The sequence below is a fragment of the Spea bombifrons genome, chromosome 1, assembly GCF_027358695.1.
Source record: "Spea bombifrons isolate aSpeBom1 chromosome 1, aSpeBom1.2.pri, whole genome shotgun sequence".
In the NCBI taxonomy this organism is placed as follows: domain Eukaryota; kingdom Metazoa; phylum Chordata; class Amphibia; order Anura; family Pelobatidae; genus Spea; species Spea bombifrons.
The window spans coordinates 162,601,519-162,622,868 of record NC_071087.1 but is presented as its reverse complement, the minus strand read 5'-3'; the positions used below and the strand labels follow the sequence as shown (position 1 = coordinate 162,622,868).

At 46.9% G+C, this 21,350-nt stretch overlaps 2 protein-coding genes across 2 annotated transcripts; both read left to right on the top strand.

The window, feature by feature from the left end:
• The first annotated feature begins 4,335 nt into the window (after positions 1–4,335).
• Positions 4,336–9,718, top strand: STOML2 (stomatin like 2). The gene is made up of 10 exons (XM_053448602.1): positions 4,336–4,446; positions 5,189–5,341; positions 5,737–5,836; positions 6,311–6,369; positions 6,863–6,964; positions 7,126–7,260; positions 8,033–8,177; positions 8,422–8,501; positions 8,879–9,007; positions 9,456–9,718. The coding sequence occupies exons 1-10, from the start codon at positions 4,405–4,407 to the stop codon at positions 9,576–9,578; spliced, it is 1,068 nt and encodes a 355-aa protein (XP_053304577.1). The 5' UTR covers positions 4,336–4,404; the 3' UTR covers positions 9,579–9,718.
• Positions 9,719–11,395: 1,677 nt separating this feature from the next.
• On the top strand, positions 11,396–20,402 carry PIGO (phosphatidylinositol glycan anchor biosynthesis class O). The gene is made up of 11 exons (XM_053448538.1): positions 11,396–11,462; positions 12,832–13,316; positions 13,791–13,934; positions 14,048–14,171; positions 14,482–14,641; positions 15,106–15,258; positions 15,819–17,394; positions 17,715–17,918; positions 18,107–18,312; positions 19,364–19,434; positions 19,620–20,402. The coding sequence occupies exons 2-11, from the start codon at positions 12,842–12,844 to the stop codon at positions 19,747–19,749; spliced, it is 3,243 nt and encodes a 1,080-aa protein (XP_053304513.1). The 5' UTR covers positions 11,396–11,462; positions 12,832–12,841; the 3' UTR covers positions 19,750–20,402.
• Positions 20,403–21,350: the final 948 nt, after the last annotated feature.

The window sequence follows — 21,350 nt, the reverse complement described above, 5'->3', positions numbered from 1 at the left end:
TCTCCCGGACCCCTGAAAGCGAGACCCTCTCTGATAAATCTCCGCTTAAGAGGGGGGAACCGAGTTTCCGCTGTGTATTTAAGGAGACGATGTATGTGAACGTGATGACGATGATGTCCCTCTTTGAGGATCTAGAATATTTAATTAGATGTGGATCGCAGGCCCACCCTGCGCATGTTGGAATACATCGTTGGGTGGTCTCGGGTGATATCATGGAGTTCCTGAACTCTTATTACCGGTTGCTGAGACGTCCTAGAAAGGGTTGATTTCTGTTCTTTGCGTCGGACCTCGGAAGACCTTCCATCTTTTGCATTAAATGTTTGCGGTGGGGGAGGGGTGGGGGGTCGCCTAGAAACACAAAATTGGGTCGGCTGGTACTGGAAGACGGTGATCAATAGGCACGACCGCCCGAGTATAAATAAATGCCCTAGCTGATCCAATGTGGGTACTATCCCTTTGCGTAGAGGATTGTAGGGATTGTAGTCGACAGCTGAAAAAAGGCCTGAGTTTCCGTCTGATTTCTCTGCGCGGACCGCGAGGGGCAGAAAGCGATGACCGCCCCCCCCCCCGCGTGGAATCTGTCTGGAAGGAAAGCTGGAACCGCAGAGAAAGCCGAGGTCGTCGCGTTTGTTTGAAATCAACAAAAAAAAAATGATCAGCCGTTTCGAGATTGTGCCCGAATGTTACCGCTTTCTTCCTCATTTACCAATTCTTCCCCAAACAGGCGATCAACGCTTTGAATTCCACTGGGATTCTCAGCCCTTCGCGTTTTCAATGTATTACAGCTGCTTAAACGTCCAAAAATAACGCAAACGGCACAAAATGATGGCTGCCGCGTAACTTGGCCGATCGATCGATACGCTGCTGCAAAATTATCCCTTTTACCGGTCCAGACGCTGCCTGCGCGTGCGCTCGGTCAATCTGCTTTATTTTTTTATCTTTTTGTAAGAGCAGAAAATCCCTAATAACAAGAATTCCAGGAATCATCTATTCCCGCACCTGTGCCAACTCCTGGCCGTGCCAGCGCTGACCCCACTATGCTTCCAGTAGGGAATGAGCGCAGCAAGAATTTTTGGCTGTAGCCCCATGGGATTTTTTTTTTTATTTAATTTAAATTATTTTAGTCCCTACCCAATAATATTGCATCATCATAACAAAGGGTTTATTTTCATCCTAATTTTTTTTTTTTAGCTCCCCCCCTTTTCTAAATATTATATCTTGTGTATTTATTTTAAGCATAATATTCTACCTCTGTCAGGCACATTTTTATTTTTTTTTAGGCTAGTTAGCATTCCGGCGCACACCATCCTCAATGATTAATGTGCTTAGAATGTTAATTCATAATATATACAACCACAAACATACATTTTTGTTTTCCCCAAAGTCCATTTTCTTCGTGATGCCCAGAAGACAAAAATCTGAATTATTCTCCCCCCAGAGCAAAGGAACCAGAAGATGCCCCCCCCCCAGCAACGGAGGAAAGATTCATGTTTTTTATTTTATTTATCATTATTTAATTTCTTGTAGAACTAGCAAACTTATTTTAGATGATATTGTATTAAAAAAAAAAAAAAACAGTTTTTTTTTGTGGGTAACAAAGTACCCAACATTTCTGCAGATGGCACGGAACCCCAGTGATCTGGCTGCCTGAGGGTTGTAGGAGTTGCTGTTCTTTACAGACATGGCGCACTCGAGCTCGTCGCTGTTCCTCCGGAACGTATTCATACGTTTCTTACCTCTTTAATGTTTCGCTTCTTGTTGCTCGTTTCTTTGGGGTTTCGGGCGGTCGGTAAGGAAGCCGGATGTTTATCGCTGTGCTTTGTATATACGTTACGGTCTGTACCCCGGCGCGTGGATTCTATAGAAAGGAGAGATTCTTAGATATAGCGAGGGAGTAAGATTGGTCGTTTGCGGAATAAAACCGACACAGGTTCAGATAATTAATTTAGGACTAATTATTACTAATTCTCGTTGGCCTCTCACACATTATACGCCCCGTCTCTCAAATCCATTCCTGGAAACATTTTGACAACGTATAAAATATATACAATTTTATTTTTTAATGTGTGATCCCTATGAATAGTGTTTTAATGAAGTCACGACCAATCAGAAAGCACTGTTTTTTTTTTTGTTTTGTTTTTTTTTAAATTTCTGTTACACATTGGCTTTTTTTTTTTTTTTTTTGCTGGCATCCATATAATCAGATTTTTTTTTCTCTCTGAATATATTTTATTGTACGTTGAGGATGTCATTATTAACCCCCCTCCCAAAAAAAAAATCATTTAAAATAAGTTTCATTGGACTATTCATAAAGGATAAGCCCTTGAGATGGGCGGAAAATTGGATTTATTTCATTGTGTGTGGCTTTAATGACCAATGCGCAAGGTGCCGCGTATATGTCAATTGAGATTTTATTTTATTTTAGCCTACTTTAGGTTATCTTAAAATTGGTAAAAAAAAATAAAAATCATTGATTCTCCCCCATTAAAATGAGACCTCGGCACAAAGTAAAATGTAGGGAAGGCCCTTCGAATATCTGTAATAAAATAATCTAAAGTGAAATGAGGTATAGCGTACAGTACAGTGTATACTGGCATTTAAGAGGACCCACAAGTCCTAGCCGCACCGGCTGAGAGTGGCAGGAGTCGGGTCCTAGGTTATCACTTAGGGATTGGGTTGACTTTTTTTTGGATCTAAAGACTCCCCGGTGTAATTATATTCAATGGGTTCCAGCACAAAGATCTCCTTCACCCTCGGCAGCCCGGGGGTTAATGAAATAGCACATCCCACCTTTATTAAACAAGACACCCGATTGGCCTTAAACTCCAAATCCCCGGTTGCACAGACCTATCAGAAATGTAATTCTCCGATGGTTGGGGGTCCGAGACTTGAATTTTTGTAACGTGTTTATTTCCCATGATGGTTTTGGGAGGGTACGGCGTGTACCCCAAATACATGTCTGTCTGCATTTCACGGTGTAAAGAAAGAGTTAAACGTCTGAATAAACCCACAAAATCTCATTAAAAAACGTTTTTGTCAATTAATCCGATGTTTGTAAAAATAAATAAATGTACTTTAAGCCCCGTTAACGCTTTAGTATTCAATGCGAATGAATCGTGCCATCTATACCAACGGTCGCTGCCTGGTTTCCATGCTGACCATCAAACGCCCGATACACAAAGGCTGCAGATCTCTGGATCAGATCGCCGGAGCCTCTTCCCAACGGATGGAGCGGGATCTTCACTTCTCTCGTATGGTCTGCGGCTCCTGTAACGACTACTTTTGTATTGTTTTACATAGCGTCACCATATTCCAGAGCGTTGTACAGCGGTTAAACCATAACAATTTGACTTACGATTTAAGGAGGGACCTGCTCAAACGAGCTTGATACCAACACCGTAAAGAAACATGGTGATGGCAAATCCGCCACCCCGCTGCAGAGGGCGCTGGGTCTGCCTTTAACAAATGGTTTGTTAGCTACGTTCAGAATGTATGATTTGAGACCCGTAGCCGCTGCGTGATTGGACTAAGACGGGTGATAATGGGCTGAGTGCGGATCTGCCCCTCCCCCACGTAGTCCCTTACGGCCCGGCCCCGGGTTCTGCTTAGAACAATCGGGTCGGATTATGCGGAATGCGCAGCGCGGGACAGGAACGTTGGCTTTCGGGATCCTGGACTTTAAGAATCTTAATTAAGAGCGAAATAAATAGGGGATTATAATTCACAACTTGTTCCTAGAAAAAAATAAAGACCCTACATCTGCCAAGTGCCCCTGTTTCCTCTGACCAGTCCCTCTTTGGTTCTCAAATATGCCCTCTTAACTCCCCCTGATTCCCCTCTTCTCTAGGAGGTCAGAATGTTTGCTGGGTATGAGGGGATCGCAGGGTTCTACAGCCCTAAAAGCCCCGGTAATGTGTATAGAAATAGCAGGAACCGGCTTTATAAATTAAACGGGGTAAATAAACCCCATTATTATTCTAAATGCCCCACTCAGTTACACAAATACCTCGCAATATGACATACAGTCCCGCCCCAGACACGCCTCTAACCACACCCCCTTAAAACCGTTTGAGGTGATTTCTTCATTGCAAAAGTTTGACTCTCTGAAAGCAAGCAGCTCCCTGGACCGTTTTTGCCACTCCAAATATGGCGACCTGTGACCTCAAGTGTCAAAGCTTCCAAACTCTGCGAGACGGAGTGCTAAAGTCAAGAGACATAAGCTGTAAGCCTTGTGTGTCGCCAAAACCGGGGACGGCTAGAGACGATGTACGCCGAAGAGTACGAAGCCATCCAAGTTATTTGTCTCTACTGTCTAGCGCTCTGTGTGGCCGAATCCGTCATCTGTGCGCGCCATGACATTTCTGTTCACGTGACCCGGGGGGCAGGTGTAGCCGGTGACAGAACATGCTGCGGATCGTGAGGCGAGCGGGGAGTGCGCTGCTGCGGGTGAGAGGGGCCCCGGTGACCGCTGGGGCTAGTATACATCGCGGGACAGGGACACACTGACCTCTAGGAACAGTATATGAGACCAACACGGGCACACTGACCGCTAGGACTATTATGTAACGCTGTAAGGGATGATGACTGTTATGGGGTGCGCTGACTGACTTATATAACAGAATGGGGAGCGCTGACTGCCAGGCACAGTATATATCTACTTATATGTATCTTATCATGGTGCACGCTGCTAGGACTGGTGTATGTAACTGCTCATTGACCGCTAGGACAAGTATACATCAGAACATGGGGTACGGTGACTGGTAGGACCATTATAGGCCTGGCCATTCTGTCTCCCTCTGTGTGTGGCATATATAGCCTGTGCTGGCTTCCGGAAACCTCACGTCACGGTAATAGATCCCTGGGTTAAACGCTGACTGCTAGGACCGGTATCTGATGTTCTTTGGTTGTGGCGAGAGGGCGAAGACTTCATTTCACAGAAATAAAAGCTTCACGTAGGGGCCAACTCGCACTGTGTATTTATTTCAATCGCACCGGGGATGTTGTACAGAGTTCTAAACGTGCATCGTTACTGACCCCTAGGACCAGTAGCGGTCTGTAACGGGGTCAGAAGTCTGGCTGTCAGCACCTAACCAGCTGTTCATCACCTCGCCGGCTTCCTGCTTTTGGAAGCACTTACTATTCACTAAGGGGTCTCTGATCTCTCACCGGCTGTCTCTTTTCTCCGCAGGGCTCCAGCATACATGGCCCCAGACCCTGGAATAGTGACGTCCAGCGCTGCCTCGCCTCCGGCCTCCCCATGAACACCGTGGTGCTGTTTGTACCCCAGCAGGAGGCCTGGGTGGTAGAGAGAATGGGCCGATTTCACCGGATCCTGGAGCCGGTAAGCGATTCACCGCCACGTATTTAACCCAAAATACCGATTTACTGCACCTGAGAACTAAATCCGGCTCCTGAAATGTATAAAATCCCCCAAAACTGCTCCCCGACTCACATGGGGGGTCTACGGCTCGAAATCACACAGGCGCTTAGTTATAGTGTCCACCTGCACCCGATGACCTTTTGTTACATGATGTCATCACTTGAAATGCTGTGAAGGAGAGTTACTCCGGCTTTGAAGCTGGGCCTGGATGATGTAAGACGTTGAAATGCTGTATAACAGCCTGATTACTGCATGTGTCACTATGACATCATCCCAGAAATCTCTATTTAAAGTCCCCATCATAAATAATAGAATTCGATGTGTTTGCAGAAATTTAAAGCGTTTTCTGGTTCCAGGGCCTGAACCTCCTCGTTCCCGTCCTCGATCGCATTCGCTACGTGCAGAGCCTGAAGGAGATCGTCATCAACGTTCCGGAGCAGTCCGCGGTGTCGCTGGGTGAGTGTCGCGTCTGTCTCTCCGCGCTCGGCTCTGTCTGTCTCGCGGGGGGGGGGCTTTTAAGGCGGGCTTCCTGGATCTGGTCCGGGGGTCCGACGCGTTAGTAGTGGGTGTAGGATGGTTAACCCTTTATACAGTGAGCCGGGATGTAGGGACATTATGTTCCAGATCAGACCTATTTGGGGACTCAAACCCTAATCATCGGTCTAGAATCTGGACCCAGCACCTCGTCCAAAGCGAAAATCCAACTCCTAGAACCCCGAGCCAGAAACTGATGGATTCTGACCTCCTTGCTATAGGTTTTTGGGAAAGGTCTGGTTCATGGCTCTGCAATATCCCCCTGTACTCAGTCTGGGGTACATGCGAGTGTCCGTGGCCCTCGGGGTCTGTGTGCTGCTAATAATGCCACAGCCCAGTAGACCGCGGGGGTAAAACAGAACGAGTTACCCTGTTTGTTTGTTTTTTCCTGGGCAGACAACGTCAGCTTACAGATAGATGGAGTTCTCTACCTCCGGATCATGGACCCCTACAAGGTAACCAATCCCCCACTAGCTTCTCAAGGGTAACAAATGCGTGGCGTGTTCACGGGGAGGAGGATTGTCTGAACATCCACCGGTACTTATCATTTACCTGAACGGAGGACATCAGTCCGGCCAGTACCGTAAGGCTCCGTATTGAACAGCTGGGGAGTGATGGCTTAAAGGTGCTGTCCCACAATCTAGTAATGTCTATTTCCTTAACATACTATAATTTATTCTTTCAGACGCTTTATGAAAGGTGGTAAATTTAGTAGATGATAGAGCTCCTTTAAAGGGGAGGAATAATCATGTTGGTCCCGGGAACAGGATGGTAATTGGCTTCCTCCATAGTATATACGCATTAGGTGGGTTTGTAATAAATATATGCTGCTTATTTTAATACATAAATACCCTTACACGTGTTCTATTTACCCCAGGGTGGCATAAAATGTAGGCGTTAGAAATGTGACAGATGCGCTTTAACGTCTTGTTTGCGGTTCCATCGCAGGCCAGCTACGGGGTGGAGGACCCGGAGTACGCGGTGACGCAGCTCGCGCAGACCACCATGCGCTCCGAGCTGGGCAAACTCTCGCTAGACAAAGTCTTCAGGGTGAGTTATTGGTTATTGAAAATTATAGATTAGATAATTAGATTATTAATAACCCACGGGAAAAAAAAACTATAAAAAGTTAATCTATAGAGGGGGGGTAAATAATTTATTATTATTATTATTATTATTATGATTATTTTCTTCTATATCTCATTAATCAGGAAAGAGAGTCTCTGAATTCCAACATTGTTGAAGCGATTAATCAGGCCGCCGACGACTGGGGTATCCGGTGTCTGCGTTACGAGATTAAAGACATTCACGTGCCTTCCAAGGTCAGAGACGCCATGCAGATGCAGGTACGTGATGCATGCTGGGGACCGCCGGCCCAGTTCAGAAGACTGGTTAAAAAAATGTATAAGATGAGGGCTGGAGTTGTAATCGTCCCTGCAGGTTATTTGCTGTGCCCGGATGCCAAAGGGCCATTGGGACACAGGAGTGATGGGAGTGATAAAGGGCCATTGGAACACAGGAGTGATGGGAGTGATAAAGGGCCATTGGAACACTGGAGTGATGGGAGTGATAAAGGGCCATTGGAACACAGGAGTGATGGGAGTGATAAAGGGCCATTGGGACACAGGAGTGATGGGGGTGATAAAGGGCCATTGGAACACAGGGGTGATGGGAGTGATAAAGGGCCATTGGGACACAGGGGTGATGGGAGCGATAAAGGGCCTCTGTACGCCTATGAAGAGATTCCATTAAAAATTAGCAGTTTACAGCTACAATAGTCATTTACAGCATTAACCCCGTCTGTGCTGGATTTCTGATCCATTTCATGTTATCTTAATGGACAAAATTGGCTTTTTTTTCAAAAACAAGGACATTTCTAACTGTGTGTGTGTATATGTGTTGGACTGTAGTCTAAAACTAGAGGCTTGGTAGTGGTTGATGAGTGGAACGGACTTATAGTAGGTGTGGTAGTGGATAATACAGTAAGGGAATTTGTCTGCGTGAATGTCTGCATATTCTGGAGTCCATGGATCCCTTTCCGTGTGCGATGCGTTATTTCTATACATCTGGCATTACGCCTGCTGGAAGGACTCAGACACTTTCTGGCTTTCTTGGCAGGTGGAGGCTGAGAGACGGAAGCGAGCGATGGTGCTGGAGTCCGAAGGGACCAGGGAATCGGCCATCAACGTGGCGGAGGGGCAGAAACAAGCCCAGATCCTGGCCTCTGAGGCTGAGAAAGCAGAGCAGATCAACAGGGCGGCCGGTAAGTGAACCCTAAGCATCTGCCCGGGGTGTGGGGCGCAACGCTAGGGCTCGAATGTCTAAATACTTGTTTATGGTTACTCTCTCGTACACTTCTCTTGCTCGCGCTCTCTCTCGTGCTCTCTCTGTCTCTCCAACCTATGGTGGAATTATAATATTTATACATTTGGCCTGGCTTTGTAAAGGGGATGTCTCGGTGCTTTCTTTGTATGGATATGAAATCAGATGTTTTTTATCCCCTGAAGGTGAAGCCAACGCTATCCTTGCACGAGCCAAGGCCAGGGGAGAGGCGATCCACATTCTGGCAGAGGCTCTAATGCAGCAGGTAATATGCCGGGATCTGGGCACAGACCCCAACGCTACATTAAATGGAAACAACCGACCGGCTTTTACAGTCAAACCGCCTGATCTATAACTTAACCCCTTAAGGACAATGGGCGGTCCCAAAACCCATTGAAAACAATGCATTTTAAGCCTGTACATGTACGGGCTTTGTCATTAAGGGCTTAATGAACATGGGGCCAAAACTCACCTCTATCAAAGGGGGGGCTAAGCATGAAACCTTTATTGTACGGCACGGCTGGACCTTGGCGAGTGAATGTCTGTGATTAATTCTCGTGTGTTTATAAAGTAGACGGGCGGTGCAGGGAATGTTGGGAATTCACAATGAAATGACCGTGAAATGTGTTCTCTGCTCCCCAGAGTGGGAACGCCGCAGCGTCGCTGACCATCGCCGAGCAGTACGTGTCTGCCTTCTCCAAGCTGGCTCAGGAGTCCAACACCATTCTGCTGCCGGCCAACGCGGGAGACATCACCGGGATGGTAACGCAGGTAAGCGGTGCTTTGTAGGGCAAACGGCCCAGTACTCCGGGGCAGTAACGGGATCGTCCTACATAATCATTTACATGAAACAGGATGTTGTAGAACGTTAAAGGGCTCTGCAGGAATAACTAGCAAATTATTTTTATATATAACTTTTAAATATAAATCATATTTGTAAGTTAGTAAGACTTTTTACTTTACTAAGAGGGTGGCAGATAAGTGGAACAGCCTCCCAGCAGAAGTGGTAGAGGGTAATACAGTGAGGGTATTAAACATGCATGCATGGGATAGACATACGGCTCCTGAATCTAAGAGTAAATGGGAGACTGATTAAGGTGAGTGGGGCCGATCTTCTGACAAAATCTTTCTATTAAAGCCTTGTCAGCGATGGCGGGTGCATTGGGGCTATTACTTGGCTCACAAGAGTTTTGTCTACTTTTTTTTTTTTTCTCTTAAGGCGATGGGCATTTATGGGACGCTGACCAAAAACATGCCACAAAAAAGCAAAGCTGTCCAACTGGAAGAGGGCGACGAGTCAGCTGGTGCTGAGCCCGAAACAGACGGAGTGCGTCGGAGATAGCCGCGGACGTTCATGACGGATCATCGGCTGGAACGCTAGCCCCGGACCATTACCTCTCCATACAAAACCCAGCTTCCAGAAAAGTTTTTTTATTTTAAATATGAATTGTTCAATTGTGTAAAATAATGACTTAAAACAAACTCTTCCTGTGTCTTGTTTGATTTCTAATTACATCGTGAAGATATTTCCAAATCTGCCTCAAAAAGGGAACAATTCTTTCCTGGCTCCAAAATGGCCTCTGATTTCACTCTGGGTCATCAACCTCTAACTAATCCTATTATTATATAATATTAATATTATATACTCTCCGGCCGTATAACTAATCCCGTCCTTATAACCCGTTATATCTCTGTATATTCCTCATATTATATATTATATACTCTCCCCCCGTATAACTAATCCCGTCCTTATAACCCGTTATATCCTGTATATTCCTCGTATTATATATTATATACTCTCCGGACGTATAACTAATCCCGTCCTTATAACCCGTCATATCCTGTATATTCCTCATATTATATATTATATACTCTCCGGCCGTATAACTAATCCCGTCCTTATAACCCGTTATATCCCTGTATATTCCTCATATTATATATTATATACTCTCCCCCCGTATAACTAATCCCGTCCTTATAACCCGTTATATACCTGTATATTCCTCATATTATATATTATATACTCTCCGGCCTGTATAAGTAAACCCGTCCTTATAACCCCTTATATCCCTGTATATTCCTCATATTATATATTATATACTCTCTCGCCGTATAACTAATCCCGTCCTTATAACCCGTTATATACCTGTATATTCCTCATATTATATATTATATACTCTCTGGCCATATAACTAATCCCGTCCATATAACCCGTTATACCCTGTATATTCCTCATATTATATATTATATACTCCCCGGCCGTATAACTAATCCCGCCCTTATAACCAGTTATATCCCTGTATATTCCTCATATTATATATTATATACTCTCTGGCCGTATAACCAATCCTGTCCTTATAACCCGTTATATCCTGTATATTCCTCATATTATATATTATATACTCCCCCCCGTATAACTAATTCCGTCCTTATAACCCGTTATATCCTGTATATTCCTCATATTATATATTATATACTCTCCCCCCGTATAACTAATCCCGTCCTTATAACCCGTTATATCCTGTATATTCCTCATATTATATTATGCCTTGATTGTAAGGCTATCAGCAGTACAGAAAACACATACCACATGATAAGGAGAGCCGTCACAAGCTCCACTGTGAGAGATTTTGCATCCAGACCCTTCTGGCTGAATACAGGTACTGCATCCAACAATGCAAGTCAATGGAGCCCAGCTTTCTAATCACAACGTGATTAGTAAAATAGAAAGAAATGGAAAAATTTTTAAAAGGTAACATTTTCAAATAATTATGCAGTGATGTCACGATCAGAGAAACCAGTTTCAACAAAATGTAAAAAAGTAAAAAAATATAACAAAAAATAGTTTATTTTTATCAGCTAAAATTAGCACTGTATGTAAACCTATCCCAGTTCTGTCTTTCCGGTATGATCCCTCGGCCCGGCTCTGCCACCAGTATTTGACCCCTAAAACCTGTCCCAGCTCTGCCCCTCCGGCCCGGCATACACCGGTATGTTGTGACCTGTTCTCCCGGCTGTATCACAGCTCGGCCAGCAGGTGCCGCTGTCATGAACCGATCTCCCAGAAGGGTCACTCTGTTCTTCCCACGTCTATGGTTTTTGCCTGTCTAGCCCAGGTCTCCGTCTTGCTGCTCCGTTACCCTGGTGACGTTGTTCCAGCTCTTCCGGGTTTTTCTGACCTCGGCTCAATGTGAGGAGGACTCTGGCTGCTTCGGGCGCCGGGTGGGTGAGTATAACACCTGTCACCCAGGCGTACTCAGCGCTGTACACCACTACAGGCTGGGTACCCTGACCATAATGATTCCAGCCACAGGCAGGGGAGGCAGCGGCCTTCTGGCTACTAAATCTGGCTGAGCGCAGTGGGAGTTGTATCTCCTCCAGACCCCAGGTATTTGCACTGAATGTCACCCGTGCATCCAGTATGTAATAAAGAGTTCATCAGCAGAGCTCCGGTGCAATATGATGTTTGCCAAGTAGCAGCATCGGCTGGTAGGCAGATCTCCATCTATTACTGGACTACAACTTCCATCACCTGGAAGGGTCAGGGTTAGATTTTCTAGAAGAAGAGAGCTCATTGAGTTTATTGGTGTATGAACTTTTGGCTGACATTGGGGGAGGGGTTGTTTTTGTAAGTTATATACTACTAATGACCTGTCTACCCATTGTACAGCGCTACGGAATATGATGGCGCTATAACAAACGATAAACGGTAGTTGCTGTCACCACCTGATTATCTAGGAGCAGTTATGGTAACGGCGGGTTTTTGTGCCCCAGGTATTGGGGTAATAAGTGGGCCGGCAGGGCAGGAGGTGGATCTAACGGGGGTTCTAGAATTCTTTGCACAGAGATTGTGATTTCCAGTCGGTTCCATGCTGTGTCCTGCTGCCGGCCGAGGCACTGACCGCTAACCCGCTCCTGGTTAAGGACTAACTAGTCCTTGTTACCGAGTCTCTCCTGCCCAAGGTCAACTCAGCATCCTTTGTTCTCTTATCTCCGCTCCTTCAGGTTCCCGCAGGGCTGATAGCCGTGACTCGACCTTGAACAAAACAAGCCGAATAATCTTTTTTATGAGCAGCGAGGGTCCATGTTTTAGGGGGGAAAATGTTTATATTAGTACTACGGGGGGGGCAGCGAAGCCTCTTTATATCACCTAAACGAGGAGCCTGCACCCACGGGATCCATAAATCAAACAATTCCTGACGCTGCATCCCTGCGCGCTGTGAAGGATTTACGTCATACATTGTATATAAGTCTATAATACGTAATTTAGGGCCAGCTCAGCCCTTTCTGCGGGAGAAGCACCCTTGGAGTTCGCTGCTCACCTCTCCTGCTAACTCTCAGTGTCATTATATCCCAATGGCGGGGGGTTTTCATTAAAGTCAGTGCTTGACCATTGGTGTAGGATGTAAATGTCCTGAAATTTGGACTAGTAAAGAAAACCACCTGACAAATGCCCCCCCCCTTCTGTAGCCTATCACTGGGGCAGCTGTTCACTTGGGGTCTCCGCGCTGTTTCTCTTATGATATTGAATAGCTCCCTGTGAGACGCCTCGTGTCGTGACCTCCCTGATGTCATTTTATTTTTCATTTATTTAGATCTTGCGGGATGAAGAGAGCTCCGGTGGTCCTCTTTTTAGGCTGGCTCTCGCTCCTTTTCTGTTTAAGCATCTGGCTTTTCACGAGTGGATTCCTTCTTATGAGAATTGAGCTCAACAACCAGAGCTCGTGCTCCGAACGCCCTTCTTCAGGGTCCCGGCAAGGCGACTGCTGGCTCCCACGCAAGTTCCAGAAGGCAGTGGTTGTCATCGTAGACGCTTTGAAGTACGACTTTGCCAAATATGACCCAAGAAACGCCAGCCCCAAGTCGTTTCAAAACAAGATGGCGGTTATACATCAGCTCACTCAATCCCAGCCTAAACATGCCAGATTATACCCTTTCCGGGCCGACCCTCCCACCACAACCATGCAGAGGATTAAGGGTCTGACCACTGGGTCTCTGCCAACGTTTGTTGATGTGGGCAGCAACTTTGCCAGTTATGCCATTCAGGAGGACAACCTGATCCATCAACTGGTGCAGAATGGTGAGGCCTGAATCCCGGGGGGCATTATCTGGTTAGTTGGGAGTTTGGCTCGTTGGGGTCTTGGATCTGCTGAGATCTTTTACAGAGTCCGTGATATTGAAGCATTCAGAATTGCTGAGATGAGCACCAATGGGTTGGCGGGTTGGAACCTGGGACAAATCTAATGGCTTCTTTAGTAACGGTGGTGCCCGTATGGACCCCGCATAGCGGCTAAACAATAAATTTGTCTTTCATCTTTGGATATTTGTGTTATTTTTAATGCTTGGCAAACGGGTGCGGGGCAAACGTCCCCCTATAAACTCTGCCTGAGAGGGATTTGAATCATTTTTACCTGATATTATAAAATGTGTGTTAAAGTTTCTGTGCATTTAACCAAACTACAGAGCTGGTGCTGTGATGTCTTCTCTCAAATACAAAAGGTTGTCCTTTGCTGCCCAAAGCGTTTTGAAATTCACCCATTGCATCTTTTTGTAGGAAGGAGAGTTGTCTTTATGGGGGATGACACGTGGGATGGCTTATTTCCCAAAAAATTCCACAAATCCTATTTTTTCCCTTCCTTCAACGTCAAGGACCTCCATACAGTGGATGATGGGATCCTGAGGCACCTCTACCCAACTGGTGAGTTTAGGGAACATCTTGGGATCCTCGACACAGGCCTGGTGGGGTACATCTCTCCTCGGGGTGGGAAACTTCTGGATGTTTACGCAATTTCTTACCGTTCCTTTTCACAGTGGATGGAGGAGACTGGGATGTCCTGATAGCCCATTTCCTCGGCGTCGATCACTGTGGTCATAAGCATGGACCGGACCACCCAGAGACCGCTAAAAAACTAACACAGATGAACCAGATGATAAGGTAGGCCCCCGCTGTCCTGATGCCAAACTATGCAGTTTAAGGGGATATCCTGAGAAGGTTAGAATCGCAGCTCTTTGACACTGTTGTAAATCAGCTGCCTTTGGCTTTTTTCTATTTGACCGTCATTCAGGTTTCTGGGAGATAATTATCATTTTTTAAAGCTCTGGTGATCTCATAAACTGTAATTTTTCATGATTGTGGGAGACTCGCAGGAATAGACCATCAGTTTTATGTTCCTCTGTTCTGCTGATATAACAGAAGTGGCAGAGCTCTTATGGAACTGCCCATCCTTCATCCTTTCTATGCTTAGCTCTCTGATAGAGCACCTGGATGAGAAGACACTGCTGGTGGTGGCTGGAGATCACGGGATGACCGACACTGGAGACCACGGAGGAGACAGCGAAAAGGAGGTCACGGCCGCTCTGTTCCTGTACAGCAAAGCACCGCTGTTTGACAGCAACCTGGAAACGGTACTGAGAGAGCATTAGACCGGCTCAAAGAGACCCGTGGCTGATAATTAATTGCTTCTTTATGTTTGGCTTCATTATAAGGCTGTAGTCATGACCTCTTGCACGTAATGGGGGCCTTTCAGCTGTTCCGTATTCCCAGTCTATTCAAATAACCTCTGTGTCTCACCAGAGGGGTGTAAACGTTTTGGGCTTTACTGTTACTGGTGGATCACAGCATTAAATACAGGTACTCCTGTGTCTGGAGGCGGTAGTCCTGGTGACATCTATTGTAATGCATCTGATGTTTCACACGTGTTGTATGTAAGCTGGTTCAGCTGTACCTTGCCCTGTAAAGGAAGGCTCTACCAATCCGTGTGTCCGTTACAGGCTTACACTGCGATCCATACATTTTCTATGGCTGTTGTGAAGTCGTTTGCTTGTGTCCGTGGCCGCAGTCAGGAATTAAAAGACGTTTCCCCTTTTAGGACCCGGAACCCGTCCCTCAGGTGAACCTGGTTCCAAGTCTGTCTCTCCTGCTGGGAGTTCCCATCCCGTACAGTAACCTGGGAGCCGTCATGGAAGATCTGTTCTCCTCGGTCCGCGCCAAGGCAGCCGCGTATCAGATCAATGCATGGCAGGTAAATCCGTGTCTGGTCGTTATACACGTGGTGGTTGGTGACGTTACCATATCTGTTATATGAGCCTTAATAAACCCTCGGGCAATGTTTCTTTATCGTGCATCCAAAGAACGGGAAAGGTTATATTTGTCAAGGTATTTAAGCGAGCATTTCTCTAATGTATTTTAAAAATAAACTTTGTATGTGATGGGAAGGAAGAGCCTCCCTGGCAGTTTCCTATATTTAGTGGCGGTAATAAAATCCTTTCAGATACTTCTCAAATTCTCAGAGTCACTGCTTTAACCCTCAATGAACCAGGCTATATATAAGAAGTGATTCTGATGCAAAGTTAGGAAATTGGTCTCCTCATCGTAGCAACCAATGGAATGGTTGCTATGGTGATCACATTCTAGACTTTGCACTAGAATTATTTTATACATAAAATTAATCACATTTGAGTTGTTAATCTAGGTCAGAATATTTTGCCGTTTCTGTGCCGTGTACATGATGTTCGTTATGTGCTCCGTTGTCCGTGTATGACTTCCGTCAGCTGATGTCGCCATCTTGTCTTCCTGCTTTAGGTTGACCGCTTCTTGCATTCGTACTCTTTGGCTGCCGCGGATCTGCCCCCCGAGAAGCTGAGACGTTTGAGGGACGTATTCTCCTCGGTCACAGCGGAGTACGACGACGTGATGTCCGAGTGGAGCCAGAACTTGGTCACCGAGTTAGAGCTTGAAGGCCGTCTCCAGAAGCTGGTTCCCAGACTGCAGTCCTACCTCCTGGAGGCCAGATCCATGTGCATGGAGTCCTGGGCCCGCTTCCACCCTGGGCATATGCTGGCCGGCTGCCTCGTTCTCTGCCTGTGCTGCCTCGTATGTTACCTGGTGGCAGAGACCGGCACGGCCTTCAGTTTCTCATACAAGTATCTGCTGGCTTTCCCTGTAATGTGGTCTCTGGGTGCAGCCGCTTTGCTCGGGGTATGCGCATGGGCCTCGGTGGTTGAATTGGATCCTGTCTCCTTCTGCGGTTTGGTCTCGTTTGCCTCTCAGCTGAGCTTCTTCTACTATTTCAGGAAGCAGAGATTCGCGAAAGCCAAGCCACGTTCACCGGCCGCTTTTCCTCTGCTTTCCGTCACTTGCGTAATTCTTTTCTTTCGATGTTGCTCTCTGTTTTCGGACAGCTTTGTAGTGGCCGAGGGGCACGTGGCTCCCTTCCTTTTGACTTCGTTACTAACGGTGACAGTAGTCACGGTTCACTGGGATGGCAGATTAACTCTACCCACCTTCACCCCGTTTGGGAGCGAGTCTCTGAAACCTTCCCTCAGTCCGAACTACAAGAAGGACGGTCCGCGTCTCTTGGGGCTGCTGGCGGCCTTGACGTTCTGCGTCCGCCTCTCGGCGATCTTTCATAACTGCCGCGAGGAAACCCCGGACTGCCAGCCCTCCCCGTTTTTGTCACCGCTATCCAGCGTGCAGGACCCCCAGACGAAGAATCTCTCCTACCTGGTGTGTGTGCTGTGCCTGGGCGCTATCGTCTATCTGGTTAGAAAGTGGATGCAGCATTATGGAAACCTCAACAGCCCCTCGCCGCTCGTGCTGTATGTACGTTGGGGGCTTCCTTTGGTGGCTTTGGCCATCTCTTGCTATTGGGCTCTGGGCTCGGGGGCCGAGGATAGTTTTGCCAGGCTGCGTGAGCTCACCCAGCTGGCCCTCGTGGCCTTTCCTAGAGCCATATACTGCTTGGCAGGGCTGGGTCTCCTGCTCGTATTATGCAGCCCCGTGATGGTGTTCATGAAGAGGAGCCGGGACTATGAGGCCGATAACACGGTAACTACCTACCGAGGGGCACCGGCCTCGCAGGCCGAGTTACTCCACGTTATCCCTCAGATTTACAGGAAGATGCAGCGGACGCTGAAGAGCCGCTTACAGCGGGAGCCAGAAGAGGAAGGGAAGAAGCCGGCCGCCGTGGAGGCCTACGGTCTGGGCAGTGTGTATTCGGCCGCCATGCTGGTCACGCTCACTTTGCTCTCTCTCGTCCTTCTCTTGCTTCACAGTGAGAGACTCGCTCCCTCCTTTCTTCTTCTGCTTGTCGAAGCCGGAATTATTCTGCATATACACGGCCACGTCTGCAACCTCCGCTCTGCACCCAACATGGACGGTAAGCTACGTGCTGAATATATATATATATGTTAGAACAAGAGCCCAAAATCTAACACTAGAGGGTCAAAGGCTTAAATGGAATGTAAGGACGTTTTACTGAGAAAGAGGTTGATGAGTGGAAAGGCCTCCCAGCAGAACTGGTAGAGGGTAATGAAGGGAGGTTTGAGTCTTTACAGCAGGAGAAACTGAGACGAATGGGGCCGATCTGCCATGTGATTGGCGAGACACGGCTCCATAAACATTCCAGAATCTATACGTGGAGGATACAGCAGCAGATATTGTAGGATTTCCTGTCATTTACAGTCATTTCTTCCTCAGACCTGTTCTCAGTGCCGTGGTACGCAGTCACGGCCTGGGGGCTCGCAGCCACTCATGGCTTCTACGCCACGGGGCACCAGCCGGTCTTCCCAGCCATTCACTGGAACGCGGCGTTCGTCGGCTTCCAGGAAGGACACGGCAACAATATAATCCCCGCCATCTTCGTGGCCGCCAACACCTTCTCAGCACAGATTCTGTTCTCAGGTAACTGGACTCGGCAAGTGGGCTTACGCTCTGAATAAGTCTCTGTGCGGCGGGAGGGACAACTCAGAAAGTCAGTGGAACAATTGGGGATGTTGGTGGCAAACATGAGAGGTGTGAATAGATCGGGCCAGCTATCCATATATATAAAAAACCTTGTGTGATGGATTAAATGTTTTTTCCCGAGGAAGTTGGGTCCTCTCTGCTGCTCCTCTGGCCGTTCCTGTGCGAGGCGTCCACCAGCAGGAGAAAGAAGGCAAAGACCGAGCCGCGGGAAGGCAAGGCGGAGGAGGATGAGGCGCCCATGATGGAGATGAGGCTACGAGAAAATCCAGACCGGTTCTCCGCAGCTCTGCTCCAGCTGGGGGCCAAGTGCCTCTTCGTCCACGGCGTGCAGGTCAGTGGACGGCACCCGGGGGCCAAAAATCATTGCACGGGGGGGATACGTTAAATGGTGTTTCAGAAGAATGAATCGCAGGACAGGGAATGGCAATATATATATATATATATATATATATATATATATATATATATATATATATATATATATATATATCGTATTGGCTCGGATATAGGCTGCACCCTAAAAGTTAGGTGCTTTTTTGTTAGGTGTTTTTTTTTTGTTAGGTGCTTTTTTTTATGCTGCTACTCTGCCCTCCCCAGATATGCTGCCACTGTGCCCCCCCCCTAGACTTACCGGTGCAGACTCCCCGGGGTCTTGCAGGGCCGGCTGGGGACAGCTACGCAGTACGCGTACTCAACTTCTGGTGCTGGCACTTCCGCCGTGGGAAGTGCTGGCAAGGAAGATTGTTAGCGTACATCGCCCAGACGTTCACTGGCTGCGGCGATGCAAGCGTTAACAACCTCTGCTGCCGGCACGTCTGAACGATGCGCTTAGACAACCTCCCGTGCCGGCACCCCCACCCCCCCCGCCCCCGTGGAAAGTGCTGGCAGGGGAGGCTGTCTGAGCGTATCAGAGAGTAGGATACAGGTCCCCTGCATCGCTGCGGGGGATCTGTATCCTAACTCCGCTGCCTGCCCGGCGCCCGGGACTGCATGTCCCGGGCGTCGGGCGCTGGAACCCGAATATGAACAAAATAAAATACACTTATTATGGGCTAAATACATCCAGGCAAAACGGATATAACGGCGTCGGTCCAAGAGAGGATGGAGTCTTCAGTCAGAGGTAATATGTTTTTATAAAGACTTTTGGGACCCCGGATGTCTGCAGAGGAATACTATAGGTTAATGTGCTGGATCACGAAGCTCGGAGCGAAACACGACGCAGTCAATATGTGATATCGGGTATATGTAACGGGTGGGAAGGTTATTGGAATGAGTTCTATAACGTTCTCTTTCTAGCTCGCTCGTTTATATTGGGGCAGCTCTGTCTCTCATGCGTCGTACCTCTGATAACGTCCTCTGACATGCGCCTTTTTATCCCCCAGCTGCTGTCATGCGTCTGCGCAGCCATGATTCTCCGGCGCCACCTCATGGTCTGGAAAGTGTTTGCACCAAAGTAAGTTTGCATGGAAACTGGACATTTATATGAAGATGCAAATAAGAATTGAAAACATTGCAATCTTTAGAAACTTTTATTTCTTTGCTTTTTCCTACTCCTCGGTCTGCCTTATCCCACTATATATATATAATATATATATATATATATATATATATATAATCACTGTCTTCTCTCTTCCTCAGGTTCCTTTTTGAGGCTTTGGGGTTCATGGTCAGCAGCGTGTTTCTTCTCCTGGGCATTGCACTGATTTTGAGGATAGACTGTGCCGTCAGCAGCTGGTTCAAGACACTGATCCTTCACCATCCCAGGTAGCACCAGAGGGCAGAGATGTTACGGAGAAGCCCCTCGGAATTCACCTTGTGCCTAAAATCCTTCTCTGTGACGACTCGGACACATCTAACGGTGAAGACCCTCCAGCTAAACTGCATGAACTACGACGCTCGATCTCTGCAGTTGGGTTTAATCAGACCAAACGTGATATACGGCTGCGCCTCGCAGATGCCAGATCCATTATTGATAGAACTTGGACCCGTTCAATATATTACAAGCTCTTCCAGACCTCAAAGCCATCACTCGTCAATGCTGGACAAATCCTAAAAACGTTACTGCCGCCCGCCGATGCAGAAATCAAGGGATGTGGATTTCTCTGCCGCCATTTATCAACCTCATGTGGTGTGTCACGTTATCGCACGCAGACTGGGGTGATAACAACATATAAAAGGCAATTCCAACAGAACAAACTGCCAGCAACGCAGCAAACGGAGCAGAGACATGAAAAATGTATAATAATTTTTCAGATGTCGCATAGGGCCTTAATTTTTTTATTTTATGTGTCAGCGAAAACGTATACTTTTTATACAACAAAACAATGTAACAGAAAAAACAAGAAAGTTCCCTCTAGAATTCTGAAACGTCACTGCAGGATGGGAAGCTGTATCTGAATCTCTTTCTATACATAACCCATTGTCTTAAAAAAAAAAAAAAAGTTTAAAAGGGGGTCTTATAACCCTAAAAAGAAATGGAATGTTCTCGGTGGTGATACTTTTTAAACAATGCAGCAAAATCACTTATGATACCTAACAGTGAGAGCGAGTGAATGAAAGTGTGAGAGTATGAATGAAAGCTGCTCTGTTACGTGGCAGCAGCTAATGGCTACATTTCATGAAAGGGGGGGGCATTTTTTCCACTAAAATCAAGTTTGCTTTCATTCCCCAAATTAAGATTTCGTATCTTAATTTCAGTGAAACTCCCCCTTTATGACGTCGCTTGCTTCATCGTATTTGTATCGTGTACAAAGGACGTTCCAGGTTTGCTTCTTTTAAGCAAAGTGGCAAAAAGCATCGTCTGCGAATCGTCTTCCCTGCTTTCCTCGTTACAGCTCCTGGGTTACGTTATCGCCGTGCGGCTGGAATGAACCCAAATGTTTCAAGGTATTGGTGCCTGGCAGGCGCGTAGTTAAGTTAACGCACCCTTACACGCTGCTGACCGAATAAAAAAGGGCTTATTCAGAGTGCGGTTAGATGTCTTCGGAATGGAGCTCATAGAGAGGAGTCTGTCTCGCTGTGTGTTGCAGCGTTTTGAGGCACAGATCCACAGCTTCATCCGAGAACTGCAAGCGCGAGGAACCGGTGCCGTCAGACGCACGCCGTCGGCCTCTAGGGTTGTAATACTTGTAAAACAGTTGAAAGAATTCATGTTTGACTTAAGTTTTGTCCTCCTGCGATGTATGTTACTCGATATGTTTGGCAATAAAATGATGGACTGTGGAAATATATGACTGGTTTCGATCAGGAAGCAGCGAGTGTTACGCGTCGGTTACAAATCTGCGCTAAAACCGGAGCGATCCGCGGAATACTCCATCATTCCCCGCTGCGATTTCTCCGCCGTATAGCAGAATTGCATCCTCAGTGCCG